General features: G+C 43.8%; 2 protein-coding genes across 3 annotated transcripts in view; one reads left to right on the top strand and one right to left on the bottom strand.

Annotated features, from left to right (window-relative positions):
* The window catches only part of LOC114352990 (uncharacterized), a 33,544-nt gene extending 20,629 nt beyond the window's left edge, over positions 1–12,915 (bottom strand). Inside the window, exons 1-9 of the mRNA XM_028304769.1 lie at positions 12,313–12,915; positions 12,008–12,198; positions 10,181–10,701; positions 9,430–9,603; positions 8,568–8,770; positions 6,787–6,882; positions 6,176–6,302; positions 5,790–5,857; positions 4,661–4,815 (exon numbers count right to left, since the gene is read on the bottom strand). Coding sequence (XP_028160570.1) covers positions 4,661–4,815; positions 5,790–5,857; positions 6,176–6,302; positions 6,787–6,882; positions 8,568–8,770; positions 9,430–9,603; positions 10,181–10,701; positions 12,008–12,198; positions 12,313–12,858 — 2,081 coding nt within the window. The 5' untranslated portion in view covers positions 12,859–12,915. The remainder of the gene's footprint in view (positions 1–4,660; positions 4,816–5,789; positions 5,858–6,175; positions 6,303–6,786; positions 6,883–8,567; positions 8,771–9,429; positions 9,604–10,180; positions 10,702–12,007; positions 12,199–12,312) is intronic.
* Positions 12,916–13,066: 151 nt separating this feature from the next.
* Positions 13,067–17,473, top strand: Ufm1 (Ubiquitin-fold modifier 1). 2 transcript variants are annotated; one of them, XM_028304771.1, is made up of 4 exons: positions 13,067–13,218; positions 13,306–13,362; positions 16,093–16,223; positions 17,365–17,473. In XM_028304771.1, the coding sequence occupies exons 1-4, from the start codon at positions 13,082–13,084 to the stop codon at positions 17,433–17,435; spliced, it is 396 nt and encodes a 131-aa protein (XP_028160572.1). In that variant the 5' UTR covers positions 13,067–13,081; the 3' UTR covers positions 17,436–17,473. The 2 variants fall into 2 exon arrangements, with proteins under 2 accessions (XP_028160572.1, XP_028160571.1); XM_028304770.1 differs by lacking the exons at positions 13,067–13,218; positions 16,093–16,223; positions 17,365–17,473 and adding an exon at positions 13,498–14,554.
* The last annotated feature ends 414 nt before the right edge of the window (positions 17,474–17,887 follow it).

The raw sequence follows: 17,887 nt of genomic DNA, 5'->3' as shown, positions 1-17,887 counted from the left end.
ATTCAATGAAAATATTGTCCGAACCCTTAGTATTTCTCTTCGACCAATACTTTAACACATTGTGAACCACTTTTCTTTCACGACTATAAAAAGATTTTAGCAATTTAATTCACAAAATCAATTGCGCACATTTAAAATAAAGTTTGTTTACACTTTGACAGCAATAGATTGACATGCAAGATGACATGTCTATGAAGTTTTCAGTTACTGTTGCCATTAAAAGAAATTAGTACCATTAGTTTTCCGCAACATGGCGAGGGTTTTTATGTTCCTGGTCGGGCTATAAATCAATGATTAACATATACCATAAATGTGACTTGAAAATAGACCTCACTTCGGGCTCACCTCTGGGATTAATTAGACCAATTTTTATGGTTATAAAACCAAATAAATATCTCACGTGTCCTCTTTAACAGATGGATAGCGACTAATCCCAACTTAACAGTTTTATAGTCATAAAAAATGGCTATAGCGTAACTAAAGCTTTTTTAAAGAAGTGACTCTGGATCCTTGTAAAGACACATTTTTGGGGTAAAAACCTTTCCTTTAATGAAATGAAGTTTAGAACTAGGCTTTCAAATGGTACCAATGTTGGTGGGAAGTGGGGATGCATACGTTTGATAAGTGCTTGTCGCGGAGGTGCGATTTATTTGATGCCGAGTGTAGTATGTACAGTAATAATATAAATAAATAAATACCAGTGACACAGTGTTGTTAAGCACAGATGAATAATATCCTTGAACATTTTACACTGCGCCATCTCGTCAGGCCCGTCTTTAACCTACTAGAGATGGGTTATACTAGGTAAAGGATGATGGGCACAAATGTATGGAAAGTGGTACCCGCTCCAATAGCCATAACCAATATATATTTTAAAAGGCCTTTAGATGTAGGAAAATGTCTGCTATGGGGCCAGTTCTAATTCACGTTTTGAAAGCAGTAATTCCACTAAGTATTATAATGAAAGTATAACACAATCATCCATGTATACGAGTATGTATTATGACTACAATCTATTAATATAACTAAAAGAAGCATTGAAAAGGAAAGGATTATACCTACGATGAACTACCCAAGCTATTAGCCCTTTATTCGCTTTCATACCTATTCCAAGTATTTATTAATACTTGATCCAAATACCTATTCCACCTAGTACGTAGTAATTTACCATACTTGACGCGACTAGTGCGGACTAATCCACGTATTATGACTTTAAAATACAATTTTCTTTGAAAAGATACAACCGTAGTATTAATAATGCAATTTGAAATTGAATAATAATGTTTTTGCTGGCTGTTGATTTATTGATATCCTCCCTTCATACTTCAACAGGCTATTCCTATCTCACACCTGCCTGCGCTCAAATTTGTTTGTCAGACAGAGACGGAGTGAATCTCTACGTTCGCACATAAGCTTAGCGAGAAATACGCGGTGCGCGTAATACACGACTACGGATTATGCAATAATAACCTCTATTACTTTGATGGTAGGGTCGGAAATCGTGTAATTTAAAAAATACTAGGTGGACGACTACGGATTATGCAATAATAACCTCTATTACTTTGATGGTAGGGTTGGAAATCGTGTAATTTAAAAAATACTAGGTGGATCAAGTATTTTAAAAATTGGAATAGGTGCCACTTAGTACTGTAAAATACCTAGTGTGTGGATCTGTTCTAGTAAATACGTCTCATCTCTATAACCTACTCGAAGCTCTGGGCACATTTTATTTAATTTATTTATATTAGGAAGACCAGAGTTTATATAGTTTAGGTAAGTATACAAACTGATAACACTTGATAAGCACTAATATGTGGTGATAAAAGACGAGATCTGCGTGACCTCTGAGCTCCACATTGAGTTCACTAAGGACCCGGTCTCGACGCGCCTCCGGTGAGCTCAGGAGCTCAGTAGCTCACCTAGGGCCGGCTTTGGCACGCCTGCAGTGAGCTCAGGAGCTCAGTAGCTCACCTGGAGCTAGCCTCAGCATGACTCCAAAGACCTCAAGGGCTCAGTAGCTCACCTAGAGCCGGCCTCAGCGCGCCTCCATTGAGCTCAGGATCTCAGTAGCTCACCTATGACCAGCATTAACGCGGTTGCAGTTAGCTCAAGAGCTCAGTAGCTCATCTGGCGACGGCTCATGCGTGGTCCAGTGAACTCAGGAGCTCAGTAACTTTTCTGGGTACGCCTAGGCGCGCCTTCATTGAGCTCAGGAGCTCAGTAGCTCACTTGGGACCGGCTTCGGCGCGCCTCCAGTGAGCTCAGGAGTTAATTAGCTCACCTAGGGCCGGGCTCAGCATGCCTCTAGTGAGCTCAGGAGCTCAGTAACTTTTCTGTGCCGTCCTCAGCGCGCTTTCATTGAGCTCAGGAGCTCAGTAGCTCACCTGGGACCAGCCTCGGCACGCTGCTGCAGCAGACAGCGCAGCTTGGCGATACTGGTGGAGAGATCGGCTGCTTCCTCGTACTCGGGCTATGGGGAATCGCTCAGAGCCCCTAGGGCGGCGGCAGCTCACGGGGAATTCAGTGAGCTCAATAGCTCAATAGCTCACCTGGGGTCGGCCTCAACATGCCTCCAGTGAGCTTAAGAGCTCAGTAGCTCATCTGTCGACTGCTCGCGCGTGGTCCTTGGAGCTCAATTGCTCACCTGGGGCCGGCTTAGCGCGCCTCCATTGAGCTCAGGAGCTCAGTAGCTCACTTGGGACCGGCTTCGACGCGCCTGCAGTGAGCTCAGTAGCTCACCTAACGCTGGCCTCAGTGCGTCTCCAGTGAGCTCAAGAGCTCACCTGGAGCCAGCCTCAGCATGCCTCCAGTGAGCTTAAGAGATCAGTAGCTCATCTGGCAACGGCTCGCGTGTGGTCCAGTGAGCTCAGTAGCTCACTAGCTCACCTGGCAGGGCTCTATGCGTCTACAGTGAGCTACTGAGCTCAGTAACTTTTATGGGCCAAACTCAGCGCGCCTGCAGTAAGCTCACGAGCTCAGTAGCTCACCTAGAGCCGGCCCCAGTGCGCCTGCATTGAGCTCAGGAGCTCAGTAGCTCACCTGGCAACGGCACGCGTGTGGTCCAGTGAGCTCAGTAGCTCACCTGGGCCGGGCTCTATGCGTCTACAGTGAGCTCAAGAGCTCAGTAGCTCACCTGGGGCCGGCCTCAGCACGCTTCCTCCAATAAGCTCAGGAGCTCAGTAACTTTTATGGGTCGGCCTCAGCATGCCTCTAGTGAGCTCAAGGGTTCAGTAACTTTTCTGTGCCGTCCTCAGCTCGCCTCCAGTGAGCTCAGGAGCTCAGTAGCTCACCTGGGCCCGGCCTCGGCGCGCTGCTGCAGCAGACAGCGCAGCTTGGCGATGCTGGTGGAGAGGTCAGCTGCTTCCTCGTACTCGGGCTCCGGGGAGTCACTCAGGGCTCCCAGTGGCGGCAGCGGCTCGCGGGGAATTCAGTGAGCTCAGTAGCTCAATAGCTCACCTGGGGCCGGCCTTAACATGCCTCCAGTGAGCTCAAGAGCTCAGTAGCTCATCCGGCGACTGCTCGCGCGTGGTCCTTGGAGCTCAGTAGCTCACTAGCTAACCTGGGCCGGGCTCTATGCGTCTACAGCAGTGAGCTCAAGAGCTCAGTAGCTCATCTGGGGCCGCCTTCATCATGCCTCCAGTGAGCTCAAGGACTCAGTAACTTTTCTGAGCCAGGCTCGGCGCGCCTGCAATGAGCTCACGAGCTCAGTAGCTCACTTGGCACCGGCTTCGGCGCGCCTCCAGTGAGCTCAAGAGCTCAGTAGTTCACTTGGGACCGGCTTCGGCGCGCCTGCAGTGAGCTCAAGAGCTCAGTAATTTTTCTGGGTTGGCTCAGTTAGCTCAGTACCTTACTTTTGGTCAGTATCGGCGCACCTCTATTGAGCTCAGTAGCTCACCTAACGCTGGCTTCAGTGCGTCTCCATTGAGCTCACGAGCTCAGTAGCTCACCTGGGCCCGGCCTCGGCGCGTTGCTGCAGCAGACAGCGCAGCTTGGCGATGCTGGTGGAGAGATCGGCCGCTTCCTCGTACTCGGGCTCCGGGAAATCACTCAGAGCTCCCAGAGGCGGCGGCGGCTCGCGGGGAATTCAGTGAGCTCAATAGCTCACCTGGGGCCGGCCTCAACATGCCTCCAGTGAACTCAAGAGCTCAGTAGCTCATCTGGCAACTGGTCGCGCGTGGTCCTTGGAACTCAGTAGCTCATCTGGGCCAGGCTCGGCGCGCCTGTAGTGAGCTCAGGAGCTCAGTAGCTCACCTGGAGCCAGCCTCAGCATGCCAGTGAGCTTAAGAGATCAGTAGCTCATCTGGCAACGGCTCGCGTGTGGTCCAGTGAGCTCAGTAGCTCACTAGCTCACCTGGGCCGGGCTCTATGCGTCTACAGTGAGCTCAAGAGCTCAGTAGCTCACCTGGGGCCGGCCTCAGCATGCCTCCAGTGAGCTCATGAGCTCAGTAACTTTTCTGGGGCCGGTTTCGGCACGCCTCCAGTGAGCTCAGGAGTTAATTAGCTCACCTAGGGCCGGGCTCAGCATGCCTTCAGTGAGCTCAGGAGCTCAGTAAATTTTCTGGGTCGGCCTCAGAATGCCTCTAGTGAGCTCAGGAGCTCAGTAACTTTTCTGTGCCGTCCTCAGCGCGCTTTCATTGAGCTCAGGAGCTCAGTAGCTCACCTGGGCCCCGCTTCGGCGCGCTGCTGCAGCAGACAGCGCAGCTTGGCGATGCTGGTGGAGAGATCGGCCGCTTCCTCGTACTCGGGCTCCGGGGAATCACTCAGAGCTCCCAACGGCGGCGGCGGCTCGCGGGGAATCGCCTTGGCTTGAGACGGCTGGAAAAGAACAAGTAAAGAGGTTTTAGTTAATTAATAAAAACGAACTCATAAGTGCCAAAATACTGTTCAATAATATTTACTTATTTCAAATCTTTATTGCACACATAAAAACAGTGGTACAACAGGCGAGCTTAATGCCATAATGAATCAATATTGAATGAATAAATAAAATATTTTTGATTTGATTTGGGATTTTGTGTCATCGTGCATCGTTAGAACTCCCGAATCAGGTTATTCGTTATATATACTCAACATCAAATAAATCGCACCTTCCGCGACGCGAACTTTAAAGATTTTCTTCTGACACAATCATGGTGCCCCATCAATATTGGTGTTATTTGAAAGCCCAATAAATATCCTTAAAAAAAAACTCATTTAATTTCTTAATAAATGATTAACATATACCATAAATGTGAAGTGAAAAAATACCTCACTTTGGGCCCACCTCTGGGATCAATTAGACCAATTTTTAAGGTTATAAAACCAAATAATGATCTAACGTGTCCTCTTTAACAGATGGATAGCGATTAATCCCAACTTAACAGTTTTATATCCATAAAAGTTGGCTCAAGAGTAACTACCTATTTTTTGAAGAAGAGACTCTGGATCCTTCTAAAGACACATTTTTGGGGTAAAAAACTTTCCTTTGATGAAAAGAAGGTTAGAACTAGGCTTTTAAATGGTGCCAATATTGGTGGGAAGTGGGGATGCATACGTTTGAAAATGCTTGTCGCAGGAGGTGCGATTTATTTGATGTCGAGTGTAGTTGCGATTTCGTCGAAATACAAATACACACTCGGTCCACTGGATATAGGCAATCCCCAATACGCGCCTATGTATCTTGTCTTTCTTCGAGTTGTCGCATCTAGCTTCTGCCGACGACTTTTCGTAACCAAGTAACCTTGACAGTTTGTATATGTAGTTTTAGTCAAAGAGAGCTACAACCAATGACTACAGCCAATAGAACTTACCACGCTATCCTGGGAGATGACTCTCTGCTGCTTAATTAACTGCGGGGCTGAACCGTTACCGTTGTCTTCTGGAAAATGTTTCATTTAATTTTAAAGCCTGTGGAGTACCCATATTTGATCAAAAATATTTTTTTTAAGATTTTTTTTTAATTTTAGTTTTAGTAGTTAGATTAATAATATTATTAATATTACCTACTATACTGCTTAATTAAATGAATGAACGTTGGTAATCCAAGCTATGTTTGGGACGTGTTTAAGTGCTTTTTTTCGTAACAGCTTGTTTACGTGGTACGAAACTTTATTGGTTCGTAAGCAATATTTAGAAAAATCATACGAAAGAATATAATTATGATAAAGTTTTGATTTAAATTGTTTCGCTGTGGTACCTTTCTGTATGACTGTGGAGGAGCCCGCCTCCTTGGGCTCGGCCGCCGTCTTCGCCTTAGGGCTTGTTTCTGGAGGAGACATTTTCTCACCATTCCCTCCTTTCTCTCTATGGGACGGGGACTTTTCCTAGAAAAGTGCAATTATTTTTATTAGGTACCTCCAATATTTATGCATAGATATTTCAAGCTCTGTATTTAGTGTATGAAAAGTAGTTCAAAATTGATCTGTACCAACCGAAATGGAAGGTGGAAATGAGATGAAATTAATATCACAAGATATTAATAGTACGAGAATAATTACCATTTACCAGTTTTAGTAATGACATGGGCACGGAACTATTCCCACCTCTCGTTCCCACCGCTGCAACACCTGTGTAGACAGGATCTACAGCTTGACCGCCAATAAAAACCCAACTAGTGGTTGGATGATTGATGATTTTAAGAATGATTCCAAGATACATGTGAGAAGATTTGAAGATGATAAGCTAACCTGCGGACGCGCTGGACGCAGGCCGCTACCAATCGATCAACTTGGAAAGCATTAGGAGGCCTATGTTCAGCAGTGGACGTCCTATGGCTGAAATGATGATGATGATGATGATGAAGCTAACCTGCGAATCGTCGCTGAGTCCCGTAAACCGGAGGCCTTTCTTGAATCCCGCGATGCCGAAGTCTAGCAGGCCCTCCATCATGCCTGCCGCTTCGTCCTGGACAATCGAAGCGCGTGAGAATTTGATTTAACGCGGATATTATTATGGTAATGTCTAGCATGCCTAGTTCTAAAGAGCCTTGCGCTGCCTAGTGTCAAATAACTGTACATTTCATTTGAGATTTGAGGTTTGGCATCTATTTATATTTCGGAGGTATTAGGTAGTATGTCATAAACTTAAAAACACATCTCCCAGGTCACATCTGTCTTTCTCTTTATCTATGAAGGCTACTTGTATAGAAAAAGCACATGAGACCTCTCTCAGTAATAGGCTGCATGAAGCTATTACACACTACGCAGCGCAATGCCTGTTCAGTAATGATGTGTGTATAATCAATCAGTGATAATAGAATATAAAAAAGAAACCCTTCAGCAAATTTTTAAGAAATCATCAACAGTACATTTTCATTTTTCTTATTTTTTTCAAGACTGAATATTTGTCTTAAAATGATTAGTTAATAAAATTATTAGATTGATAAAAAAAATTACTAGTTTCGTATTATTAATCAATGGACATGCAGACAGCGCACGCGTGTTGCCTAACATCGCACGCATCGCGCGCCGTCTCATTCCATTTAGCATCGATGCCTCGTTGGTATCAATCCTTCCGTCTTTCTTTACCTAAAGTAAATTTAGGCAATATCGTACTGCGCTTTTTGAGAATAGGCGACATCATATCAATCTATACATTTCTATGCAACAATAGAACGTATTGCCTATATATTGATGTCAATTATCACAGAGTTACCTTAATGTGCTATCAACATAACAAACTTGATTATTTTAAAAAATTACAGAAGAAGAAAATCTAACAAAACGTCACAGTTGACACACAGTTTTTCATGCGACTCCTATCCACATATTGCATTACCGTTAACACCCATATTCTCGTGATACCCTTAATATGACTAATTTTAATATTTACGAGACAACTTTTAACACTAAAATCATCTTAGGATATGGGTGTTAACCAACATGCAGACACCACAACCCAATATCTATATCTTGTGGAACAGAACATTCCCATGCCATTATATTATCAGAAATGGAAAACTTTTAGAGGAAAAGAGTCATTTTAAACCAACAAATAGATCTTAAAGCAAAACTCCTCAATGCGAAGCCGATACTGAGCTAAAATGAAAAAGTATTACACATTATAAAATCCAATCAATATCAAAGAAACTAAAAGTTTTCGTATCTGATAGCGAAATGTTTACCGCCCGGCTGTGATTCTGAACCTGGATTTTTAAACATCTTTCTAATTCAAACTGTTTCTAAAATGAACTTGTTCTCGATGATTCTAAGGCCCAGAACAGACGGTGCCGTGAAACGCAACTGCAACGAAACTGCAACTGCTAGTTACTTTTGAGTTGCATATAAGTTTCTGCCATAGCGTCCGTTGAGTGACCACACATGACGCGACCAGTTTGAAATTTTCAGTTTCAGTTTCATTCATCAGAATCATCACAAAGTTGCAGTTTCGTTTCACCGTCTGTTCTGGGCCGAAGTTGTATTGCCGATTCTAGTTTGTGCGAGAATTGTAATGCTTAGTAATTTGTAATAACGTTCGTAAATTCACGAATAAGTTCTCAAACACAGCCGCGCGGGTATGTGATGAAAAATTCACTTAACTAACTTAAAAGCCAAGAGAAGCTGACAGATCGTGCATAAACTCTAACATACACCGGAGTATTGCTTGCGGGGCACATCTATTGAAAGTTTGCGTGGGACCTGGAGGTCTCCGATCTTAGTCTTAGCTTGGTGGACGGTGGTCTGCAGGTCCTTGAGGAGTGCGTCGGCGGGCTTGGGGCTGGTCTCCTTGCGGACGGGACTCGGCTCCTTCTGGGGGGAGTCGGCCAGGTCTAACTCGATGGCGTCCTCCTCGCCTGGTGACAAGGTTTTTTAATAAGCCTGGTGTTCGGAAACTGTATGAACGGCTTATCTATGTATGACTCAAGGACTTTATAGAGTCCAAGAGCCTTATTCCAAACGAAGTATGCGATCAAACAGGTGCATCGCATAGTCGCCGTAGCCGGTTTCAGTAGTCAACGTCCTACAAAACTGGCGCCCTCTTCTTCGATGTGGCGAAGCCATTTGCATTGGCAAGGAATGTCGCAATGGCTTATTATGTAAGTTTCACAACATTGGCGAGCCAGACCGTCTCGTGCACAGCAACAGCCTAGGGTCGAGGCCCACTCGGGGGCGCTCTTAGGGTCGTTGCTAAAGCAAAAGGATGGACATCAGCAATGTCCGTCCGAAAAAAAACTACCGGGGGTCAGGAACCTGTAGAATGTTTATATAAGATCAGCTTTTTGGGGGCGGGAAATTGTAGAGGACGTAAGATTTGTGGATGTGAGTACATGGATCCCCTACTGGAGGCAAATCTGTCTGTCTCAGAAACGATTTAATTGAATGAAAGGTGGTTTTTAAGGTTACATAATTTAAATTTCTCTTACCAAACCACAGTGCCTGCGGACTATTATCAAAAACACCACAATTCAATCAAGTGTTTTATAGGCTTAGATACTGGGTAATGTGAACTTACCAAACCACAGTGGCTGCGGCGACTTGCGCCTGGGCGGGTTGGGGCTCCCGTCGGCGTCGGCGTCCTGCCCCCACAGCCGGCTCAGCGTGAGCTCGCCGTCCAGGCTGGCCAGCAGGTCCTGGCCCAGGCTGATGCACTGCAGGTCGATGTCCGTCTCCCAGGTCTTCACGCTGCCTGTTGGCGGTCAAATTACTAAGCCTGGGTTGCACCATCTTACGTTATTGAACAACTCAGATTAATAGTCCCGTTAACCCCTCTTGCTAAGCTGGGTTCATCACAATAGTCGAGCGGCGGGTTCGAACCAGCGGTCCCAGGATCATGAGTCGTCCAGTCCGACCCTTTCACCGTTCGGTTATCGTGGCTTTATGAAACACACTTTTTACACACTCAGCCTTGTAAATGGAGTTTGGACCATCATGTTTGATATTTACAAAATCAAAACAACACTTCCTACTCCAACCATGAGTCATAAGCTTTTAGTAGCGATGCGATAGCGAAGATGGTAGACAACACAATGTTGACAGCATTCATCATCATAACACTCTTTAAAATGACTACTGCAGAACGTAAGGCTCGTAAGCACGACCTGAGATGCATCCATCTCTTGAAATTAATCAGCTGTTCTTGCCTAATTATAAAATGTGAATAAGTTCACATAGCAACAACTACATCATGGTATGACAATTTATTTTTGAGGAAAACAAATAAGGTTTAATTTCAGAAAGTGTATTTTAAAGCAAAAAATGCCTACCTTCAATAATTCTGTCATAGATCTTAACTTCATTCCTGCCCTGCCTGCCGCGTCGTTGCCTCAATATCGGCGATGACTTGATATCAAGGGGATCTGAAGTCGTCACGGGCACTTCCTCAACAATACTCTCAATCATCTCACTTGCCACACTTACTTCTTCTTTAACCTCTTCATTTAAAGGTCTCTGTAAAATAGGAGCCGTTGTATTCGTAATTAACGTCGATAACGCAGATTCCACTGTAGGTTTTTCCACAATCGGTTCTGATAATTCCTCCTTAACGTTAAAAACTTCTTGTATTTCTTCTTTTGTTTCCACTTCAGCCTTTTCAGGAACAGTTTCTGTACTTTCTTCGTCTTTTAAAATCGTAAGTAATTTATCATTCAGCCAAACAGGGTCAGCTAATGTCTCCCCAATGAATGTGTCTAGCTTTTTAGATAGAATTCGAACTAGCAACTCTGAATGGGGTGTGTCCCATAGTTCCCACGGTACCAGTTCTTTGAGGACCACACGAAGAACGTTAGNGTCGGCGGGCTTCGGGCTGGTCTCCTTGCGAACGGGACTCGGCTCCTTCTGGGGGGAGTCGGCCAGGTCTAACTCGATGGCGTCCTCCTCGCCTGGCGACAAGGTTTCTTATTAAGCCTGGTATTTTAAGCTCCGTATTACAATAACTGCACCAAATAGGACAAGTGACTGTATTATGAAAATGCTCATCGAATCGGCCAGTCCGCTACTTTCATCGTTAAAGTCAAAGGTCAAAAGTCAAAGTCAAAGTCAAAATTTCTTTATTTGTTTGGACTAATAAATAGTTCTTACAAATCGTCATTTTGCTCTTAAGGAGCCTCTACATGTCTCATAATCTTTTTACCCTACCAGCGCTTCGAGACCAACATTTGGCAAGTGCTGAGAAGAAGCGCCGCAACAAACTCAGTCACCACTGTCTGCCGGTTAATATAAATAAATAGAAATAGTAGTAGTCCTACATTCGATTCAGGAGCAGTTCACTGAATTTACCATGCATTCTTGTATGGTGTATCTTATAAGAATGGGTATACAAGATTGCGTGGTATATTAAACAAGGTAGTGACGTGCTAATATCTAGACTTACATATTAAGATACTAGTAGAAATGACTCGCATACATAAATTTGAATAACTTGGATTGACCAGTCCCCGAAAGCAGCGCCTGTTCACAGACATGACGAGTGAACCAGCCATCGCTTCACTCGACCATATTAGAGGGAATGTAACGACCCGCCTCACTACGCCACCACCCCAGAGACATTTTAGTGAGAATGACAATTCCAACTGGACTATTGTCGCAATTTTTTTCTCTCTCCAGTGACGGAATTTCGGGAGCGACAAAAATAGAGGACGTTAGACATCTGGATGGGTGTTGGAATAGCCTACTGGCTAGAAATGGGTAAAATCACCACTGTCTGAATTAAAAACTGCACACCATTTTGAATGAATGTTTAATTACCATCAGGTGATCCGTCTGCTCGTTTGCCTCCTATCACATAAAAAAAAAAAAAATGTTTGAAAGGCAAATTTTTTCTCTTGCCAAACCACAGCTGCTGATTATCAGAAACACAACAATTCTATCAAGTGTTTTAGAGCCAAAGTACACGATGCATTAGTTAGTTAGTTCAATGTAAGACGCAGCGACACGGCTCCGACATCTCACCGCCGCCGCAACTGATCGTGTGCTTTGATTCTTATAGCTTACTAGCTTTCCGCCCGCGGCTTCGCCCGCGTGGAATTTTGTCTGTCACAGAAAAACTTTATCGCGCGCGTCCCTGTTTCAAAAACCGGGATAAAANAACATTGGTGCAGTGGTCAGCAGATTCTAACATCTGATCCGAGTTGGATATCGGATGAGATGTTTTGTAATGAGATTCTATAGTGCTAGTGGGAGATTTTTCGTGCCGTTTCAAAGCCTTGCGGTACTCCTTCAAGTGGCTGATCATTATGGAGCAAATGTCAACATAAACATCTTTTGGTTCTATCTTGTTGCAAATCTATAAATAAAAATAAAATAATTATCTATGGCTTCATTGAAATCATTTAGTTGTAATTTAATTCATAAAAATAAATTCATTTCTGATATGAACAGAGCTCAATTAGTAACAAACCTGGAACATTTTGCCAATCATTTGGTCCAACATTTGCTTGCATGCAAAAGGAAAGCCAATCTCCTGAGATATGTAGGGCACGTACCATGACGACACCAACTTACGCTCCAAAACCGTAGTTATCACGCTCAACTCATTGGTATCGTAATCCTCCCTGACTTCTTTCGTTTTCCTCTTGGGAGGGCACGGCAATACCTCCCGCAGAAATGACAAATAAGGATATTCTTTGACAAGCTCCTCCAAATCATATTTCACAGGTTTATTTAATTGCAACAGCCACTGCAGAAACTTAAAACTAAAAGCCACAGAAACGAAAAAAACAACGAAAATGAAAATGGGAAACCATATTCCGGTCAAGGGGGAGATGTCCGACACATAATGCAATATGACGGAAAAGAATGTGCCAGTGCAAGATACTATAGTCAGAGTTTCAACCGCATTTCGATGCTGGATCATTTTCACAACATTAAACAAACAATTACAATTTAAAAACAGGGTAAACAATTTATTGATTTTTTCGTGGCTGTCGTAAATGACAGATGTCATGAGTGATAGGAGACAGCTGATTGCTGTCAGCTGTTTGTGGCTGCGTTTGCTTGTTGTTTATTTTATTTAATCTTTCTATTTTACTTTTCAGTCAACACCATGAGATAAATTGCGCAATTCAATGCAATGCAATGCAACACAACATAATATCAGAGAAGCCGAGAAAAGTGCGTAGGTGTAGACCTTCAATGATAAATTTTTGCAAACTCTAAATTCATGTGCAATGAACGCAGCATATACTTTGACATTTGTCAAATCTGACACTTTGTGTGTACGTCATTGTGGATCTTTCACTTTACGAAACAAGAAAAGTCTCGTTTTTCTCCAATTCATCCCAATTTTCCTTTACCTTACAAATATGTGAGTATACTTTTCTATGGTTTTCTTCCTTACGTGTATCTTTTATAGTTTTTTTCATGATTTAATATAATTTTCTAACCTTTTCAGGTCTAAAGTAACATTCAAGATCACTCTCACTTCAGACCCCAAACTTCCCTTCAAAGTGTAAGTTTATCAGTTTTTTATTAATTGTAAAGTTAAAGTAGCGAGTGAAGTAACTTCAACGTAGAGTTCATGATCAAATTATGCAGATATTTGTAACAAATAAAGATACAAATGGAATTTGTTCACTGTTAACAGATGCTGAGGTCCTGCGCTCTGTGTTGAAGTTGCATCGCTTTATCATGGATACAGCTGTAGTGCGACAATTTCTCGACTTCTTCCAAGACTTTCTGAGCTTGTGTCAGTCTGAAAACTGGCCAAATAATGATACAAGCGAGGCTGAAATGAAAAATGCCTTTTTGATATCTCAACACATTGAAAATTGTCTTGATAAGCTGCAAAAGCGGAATATACTCAATGAGTTTCTTTCTACTGTGAATAGTAACCAAGATGTGCCTAATGCATTCCTTAAAAGTTGTTTCTCTGACCCACCAAAGTACATTTTGAAAAAAATAATCAATTCCAATACAAAAATAAACCAAATGGACATAGGGTTTAAGTTGTTTCTTGAAATGTTTAGTGAAGAGAAATTAGAAAACTGTTTGACAGAATTGATGCTAGAAGCAGCATCCAAAGAGACCCTGCTTAGGAACTTGCCACAAGAGATACCTAAAGGGAAAATCCTGGAATTGAAAAGCAAGTTATTTCTGTCTGAGATGAGCAGTTGTGAGAACCCTCCGGAGTCATTTGCAGCGATGTTTGACACCTGCAACCAAGACACGGTAGAGTTGATAGTAGTTAGTTTAATTAACGATGATATTCATTACTTGAGTGCTGTTAATGCTATAGTTAACTTATTATTAGATGTTTTGAAGGGCAGAAAATTTACACATAAGAATTTTTGGAAGTATCTTTTCGATGTTGATGAGGAATATTTTTTAAAGATGTGTCTCATGCACAGTGAGTTGTTTAAAATAGTGGTAAAGGCATTATTAGATTGTGGTATGCTGCTTCGAGAGCAGATGTCTGCAGAATGTTTCTACATAGACCTCACATATTCAGAATTGGCAAGAAATGTAAGAAAAATATGTTCAAATGAAAACTTAAAGTATGAGTTCTTTGATATTGTTAATGAGAATAAATCTGATTTAGCATTCTGGGAAAATATTGTATCATGATTAGTATTAGTTTATTTTTTTATTTGTAATTATAAGAATTTTTTGTTTAGTTAATGTAATTAAATTAAAATGTGGATTTTATACAACATTTTTTCAACTTATGTGTATTATTATTGCACTCACTCAACTTTTGCTTGTGATGACAAATAGTAATTTACTTTATTTTGAGATAAGTCGCGGTATGACTCGGACATTTCCACCAATAGATAGGTACTCATTAATGTACTATGCTTCACTTCAACTGTAGTACCTACTTATTGTAATACATAGATTACTATTTGTTATTGAAAAATCCTTTAACATCCTCTAAGACCCAATCCTCACTCTATAAATAATATACTCGTGCGTATTGCGTGCTCGTGGCTACTAGATTCAGAAAATAAAATATGTGGACTACATAAGTGTAACAATAATAAATATGTCACGTGATGCGTCGCTCTTGTGAGAATTAACGATTCCTCTTACATCTATGGTAGGTAGGCCTACTGCTTTGCGCCAGTAGGGGCGGATTTACCTGTAAGCCTAGATTAATAACGCCTTTATTAATCTAAGTCTGTACACAGTAGAAGTTTAGGGCGGAAAAGTTGGGCTAAAATGTTAGTACAAAAATATTTACCCTATCGAGTGTAAAACCGCCACTGCTTTCCGTTTTTTACAATGTATAAAGTTACCAATCCTTATCGTTCGCGCGTTTATTGCTGTGGCTGCAGTCCTGGATCTGTCAATAGGCCGCGGCCTAGGGGTGGCAGATTTCAGATGACGCTTACTCGATTTCAAAAGATAAAAGTTAAATAAAGATCCAACCCCACCTTAGCCTACGGGCGGCAAAACTAAATCCGCCACTGTGTGGCTGTCGCGCTCGCACACTCATTGCTGCGCCCGTCGCACAGTCGCGACAGCAATATAATGACGCGCGAGCGATAAGGATGGGTAGCTTGGGGTCATTGTACGAAAATCTATCTGCTCGGCGACCGGACTTTAGTATTAGATACATCCCAACTAATATTATAAATGCGAAAGTAACTCTGTCTGTCTGTCTGTCTGTCTGTCTGTCTGTCTGTCTGTCTGTTACGCTTTCCCGCTTAAACCTCGCAACCGATTTTGATGAAATTTGGCATAGAGATAGTTTGAGTCCCGGGAAAGAACATAGGATAGTTTTTATCCCGGTTTTTTAAACAGGGACGCGCGCGATAAAGTTTTTCTGTGACAGACAAAATTCCACGCGGGCGAAGCCGCGGGCGGAAAGCTAGTATCGAGTATAAATCCGCCACTGCCTTGCTATTCATGTTCATCTAGGAAAACCTAGTTGTACAGAACCAAAGTAACCGACATAGCTCGCAGAATTGCTAAAATCAAGTGGCAGTGGGCGGGGCACATAGCTCGTAGAGACGATGGCCGTTGGGGCAGGAAAGTTCTCGAGTGGCGACCACGGGCTGGAAGACGTAGCGTGGGCAGGCCTCCTACTAGGTGGACCGACGATCTGGTAAAGGTCGCGGGAAGAGCCTGAATGCGGGCAGCGCAGGACCGTTCATTGTGGAAAACCTTGGGGGAGGCCTTTGTCTAGCAGTGGACGTCATTTGGCTGAAACGAACACAACCCATAATGATCCTTGCAGGCTCAGCGTGCCCGAGGCGACTCCGTTCACGGCGGTGCTGAAGTTCGCGGCGGAGGAGTTCCGCGTGGAGCCCGCAACCAGCGCCATCATCACCGACGACGGCATCGGCATCAACCCGCAGCAGACGGCCGGTGAGAGTTACATGTTTTTTTTAACAGTCAGGCTAAGGCCTCAGCCTCGAGTTTAGCGGGCAGCGGGGCGGGAGCGGCGGCGGCGCGGGAGCGGTAGGATCTTATGCGTAAAATCAAATAGACCGGTTCTCGAAAACAGCGGCGCGGCAGCGGGGCGGGAGCGGGCAACGAGCGGGCAGCGCACTCCTTCTTTTGCCCACAATAAATCGAGCGTTAGGCATAAATTTGAATCGAAATAAAATTGTCGCCGTTGTTCAAACATTTCCTTTGCGAATAAAAACAAATATCTCGACAACACAACCCCGAACACAACACTTCGCCGCTAAAGCGCCGCGCGAGCTGCCCGCTTGTTTCGAGAACGGGTCTGCGTTGCCCGCCCCGCTCCCGCGCCGCCGCCGCTCCCGCCCCGTTGCCCGCTTAACTCGAGGCTGAGGCCTAAGAACTCATGGCGCGATTTTCTCCCGCGCCCGCGGTGGTTGCGGGCCCGCAGCTTCTGTAGAATGCAGATACTTATGTAAAAACTAATGGACAACTCACGACGCGGTTTTCGCCTGCAGCGGGCGCGGCAGAATTGCAGAATAAATTTTCGCCCGCGCGAAAACCGCCCGATCGGCAGGCGACCATTTTGTACCAGTGCCTTAGCGCGCGGCGCGATTTTCACCCGCAGCTGCGGCGGGCGCGGGTGAAAATCGCTCCGTGAGTTCTTAGCCTTATTTAAGTAATAAGGCCCGGTTTCCAAATGGATCGAGTGGAGAAGTGTCGGGCGCACTAGTTTTTGACAGCGACTCGGTGCGGAGAATAGCGGAACGATGCGGAGAAGAGCGGAGCGGTGGGGAGATGTGCGGTCTTTCATAGATAGCAATAGACTAACAGCTGACTACTACGCTCAGCTCAGACTTCTCTCGTCTCCGCACCGCTCCTCTCCGCATTGGTGGAAACCGGGCCTGCCTTTATATGCCCAGAGCCCTCAATAGGTAAATATCCAGTAGTTAATAGTGTACCAACACAGGAGGGTAAAAAAAACCCTCCCGTGGTGGTCCCATCCATCTCTAGTAGAAAACACTATTTCATACTGTCTGGATGTCAGAAAAGATTGCAAATGGTTTTATTGGAAAATGTACTCTATTATTACCTGTTCCAGGGAATGTATTCCTGAAGCACGGCTCGGAACTGCGCCTGATCCCCAGAGACCGGGTAGGGCACACCCCTTAGTCACAAGCATTCCGTAATTTAAGCGCACTTTATATATAGCATAATATATTCTATTTCTATGTTTAATTATTAAATGTTTTGTATATAAAATACTTTTTATTTACTACCCTTTTCATTCGCATGCATAATTTGGTTTTTAGTAAAAGTATGGTGTTGTAGGGAGGGAATTTGGAAGGGATAGTGAAGCCGGATTTATATTTGTACTAGCTTTCCGCCCGCGGCTTCGCCCGCGTGGAATTTTGTCTGTCACAGAAAAACTTTATCGCGCGCGTCCCTGTTTCAAAAACCGGGATAAAAACTATCCTATGTTCTTTCCCGGGACTCAAACTATCTCTATGCCAAATTTCATCAAAATCGGTTGCGAGGTTTAAGCGGGAAAGCGTAACAGACAGACAGACAGACAGACAGACAGACAGACAGAGTTACTTTCGCATTTATAATATTAGTTGGGA

Source organism: Ostrinia furnacalis, unplaced genomic scaffold, assembly GCF_004193835.3.
Source record: "Ostrinia furnacalis isolate ACB-3 unplaced genomic scaffold, ASM419383v2 OfSCF1533, whole genome shotgun sequence".
Taxonomy (NCBI): domain Eukaryota; kingdom Metazoa; phylum Arthropoda; class Insecta; order Lepidoptera; family Crambidae; genus Ostrinia; species Ostrinia furnacalis.
Note: the sequence above shows the minus strand (reverse complement) of the source record. Positions and strands in the feature narration are given on the sequence as shown.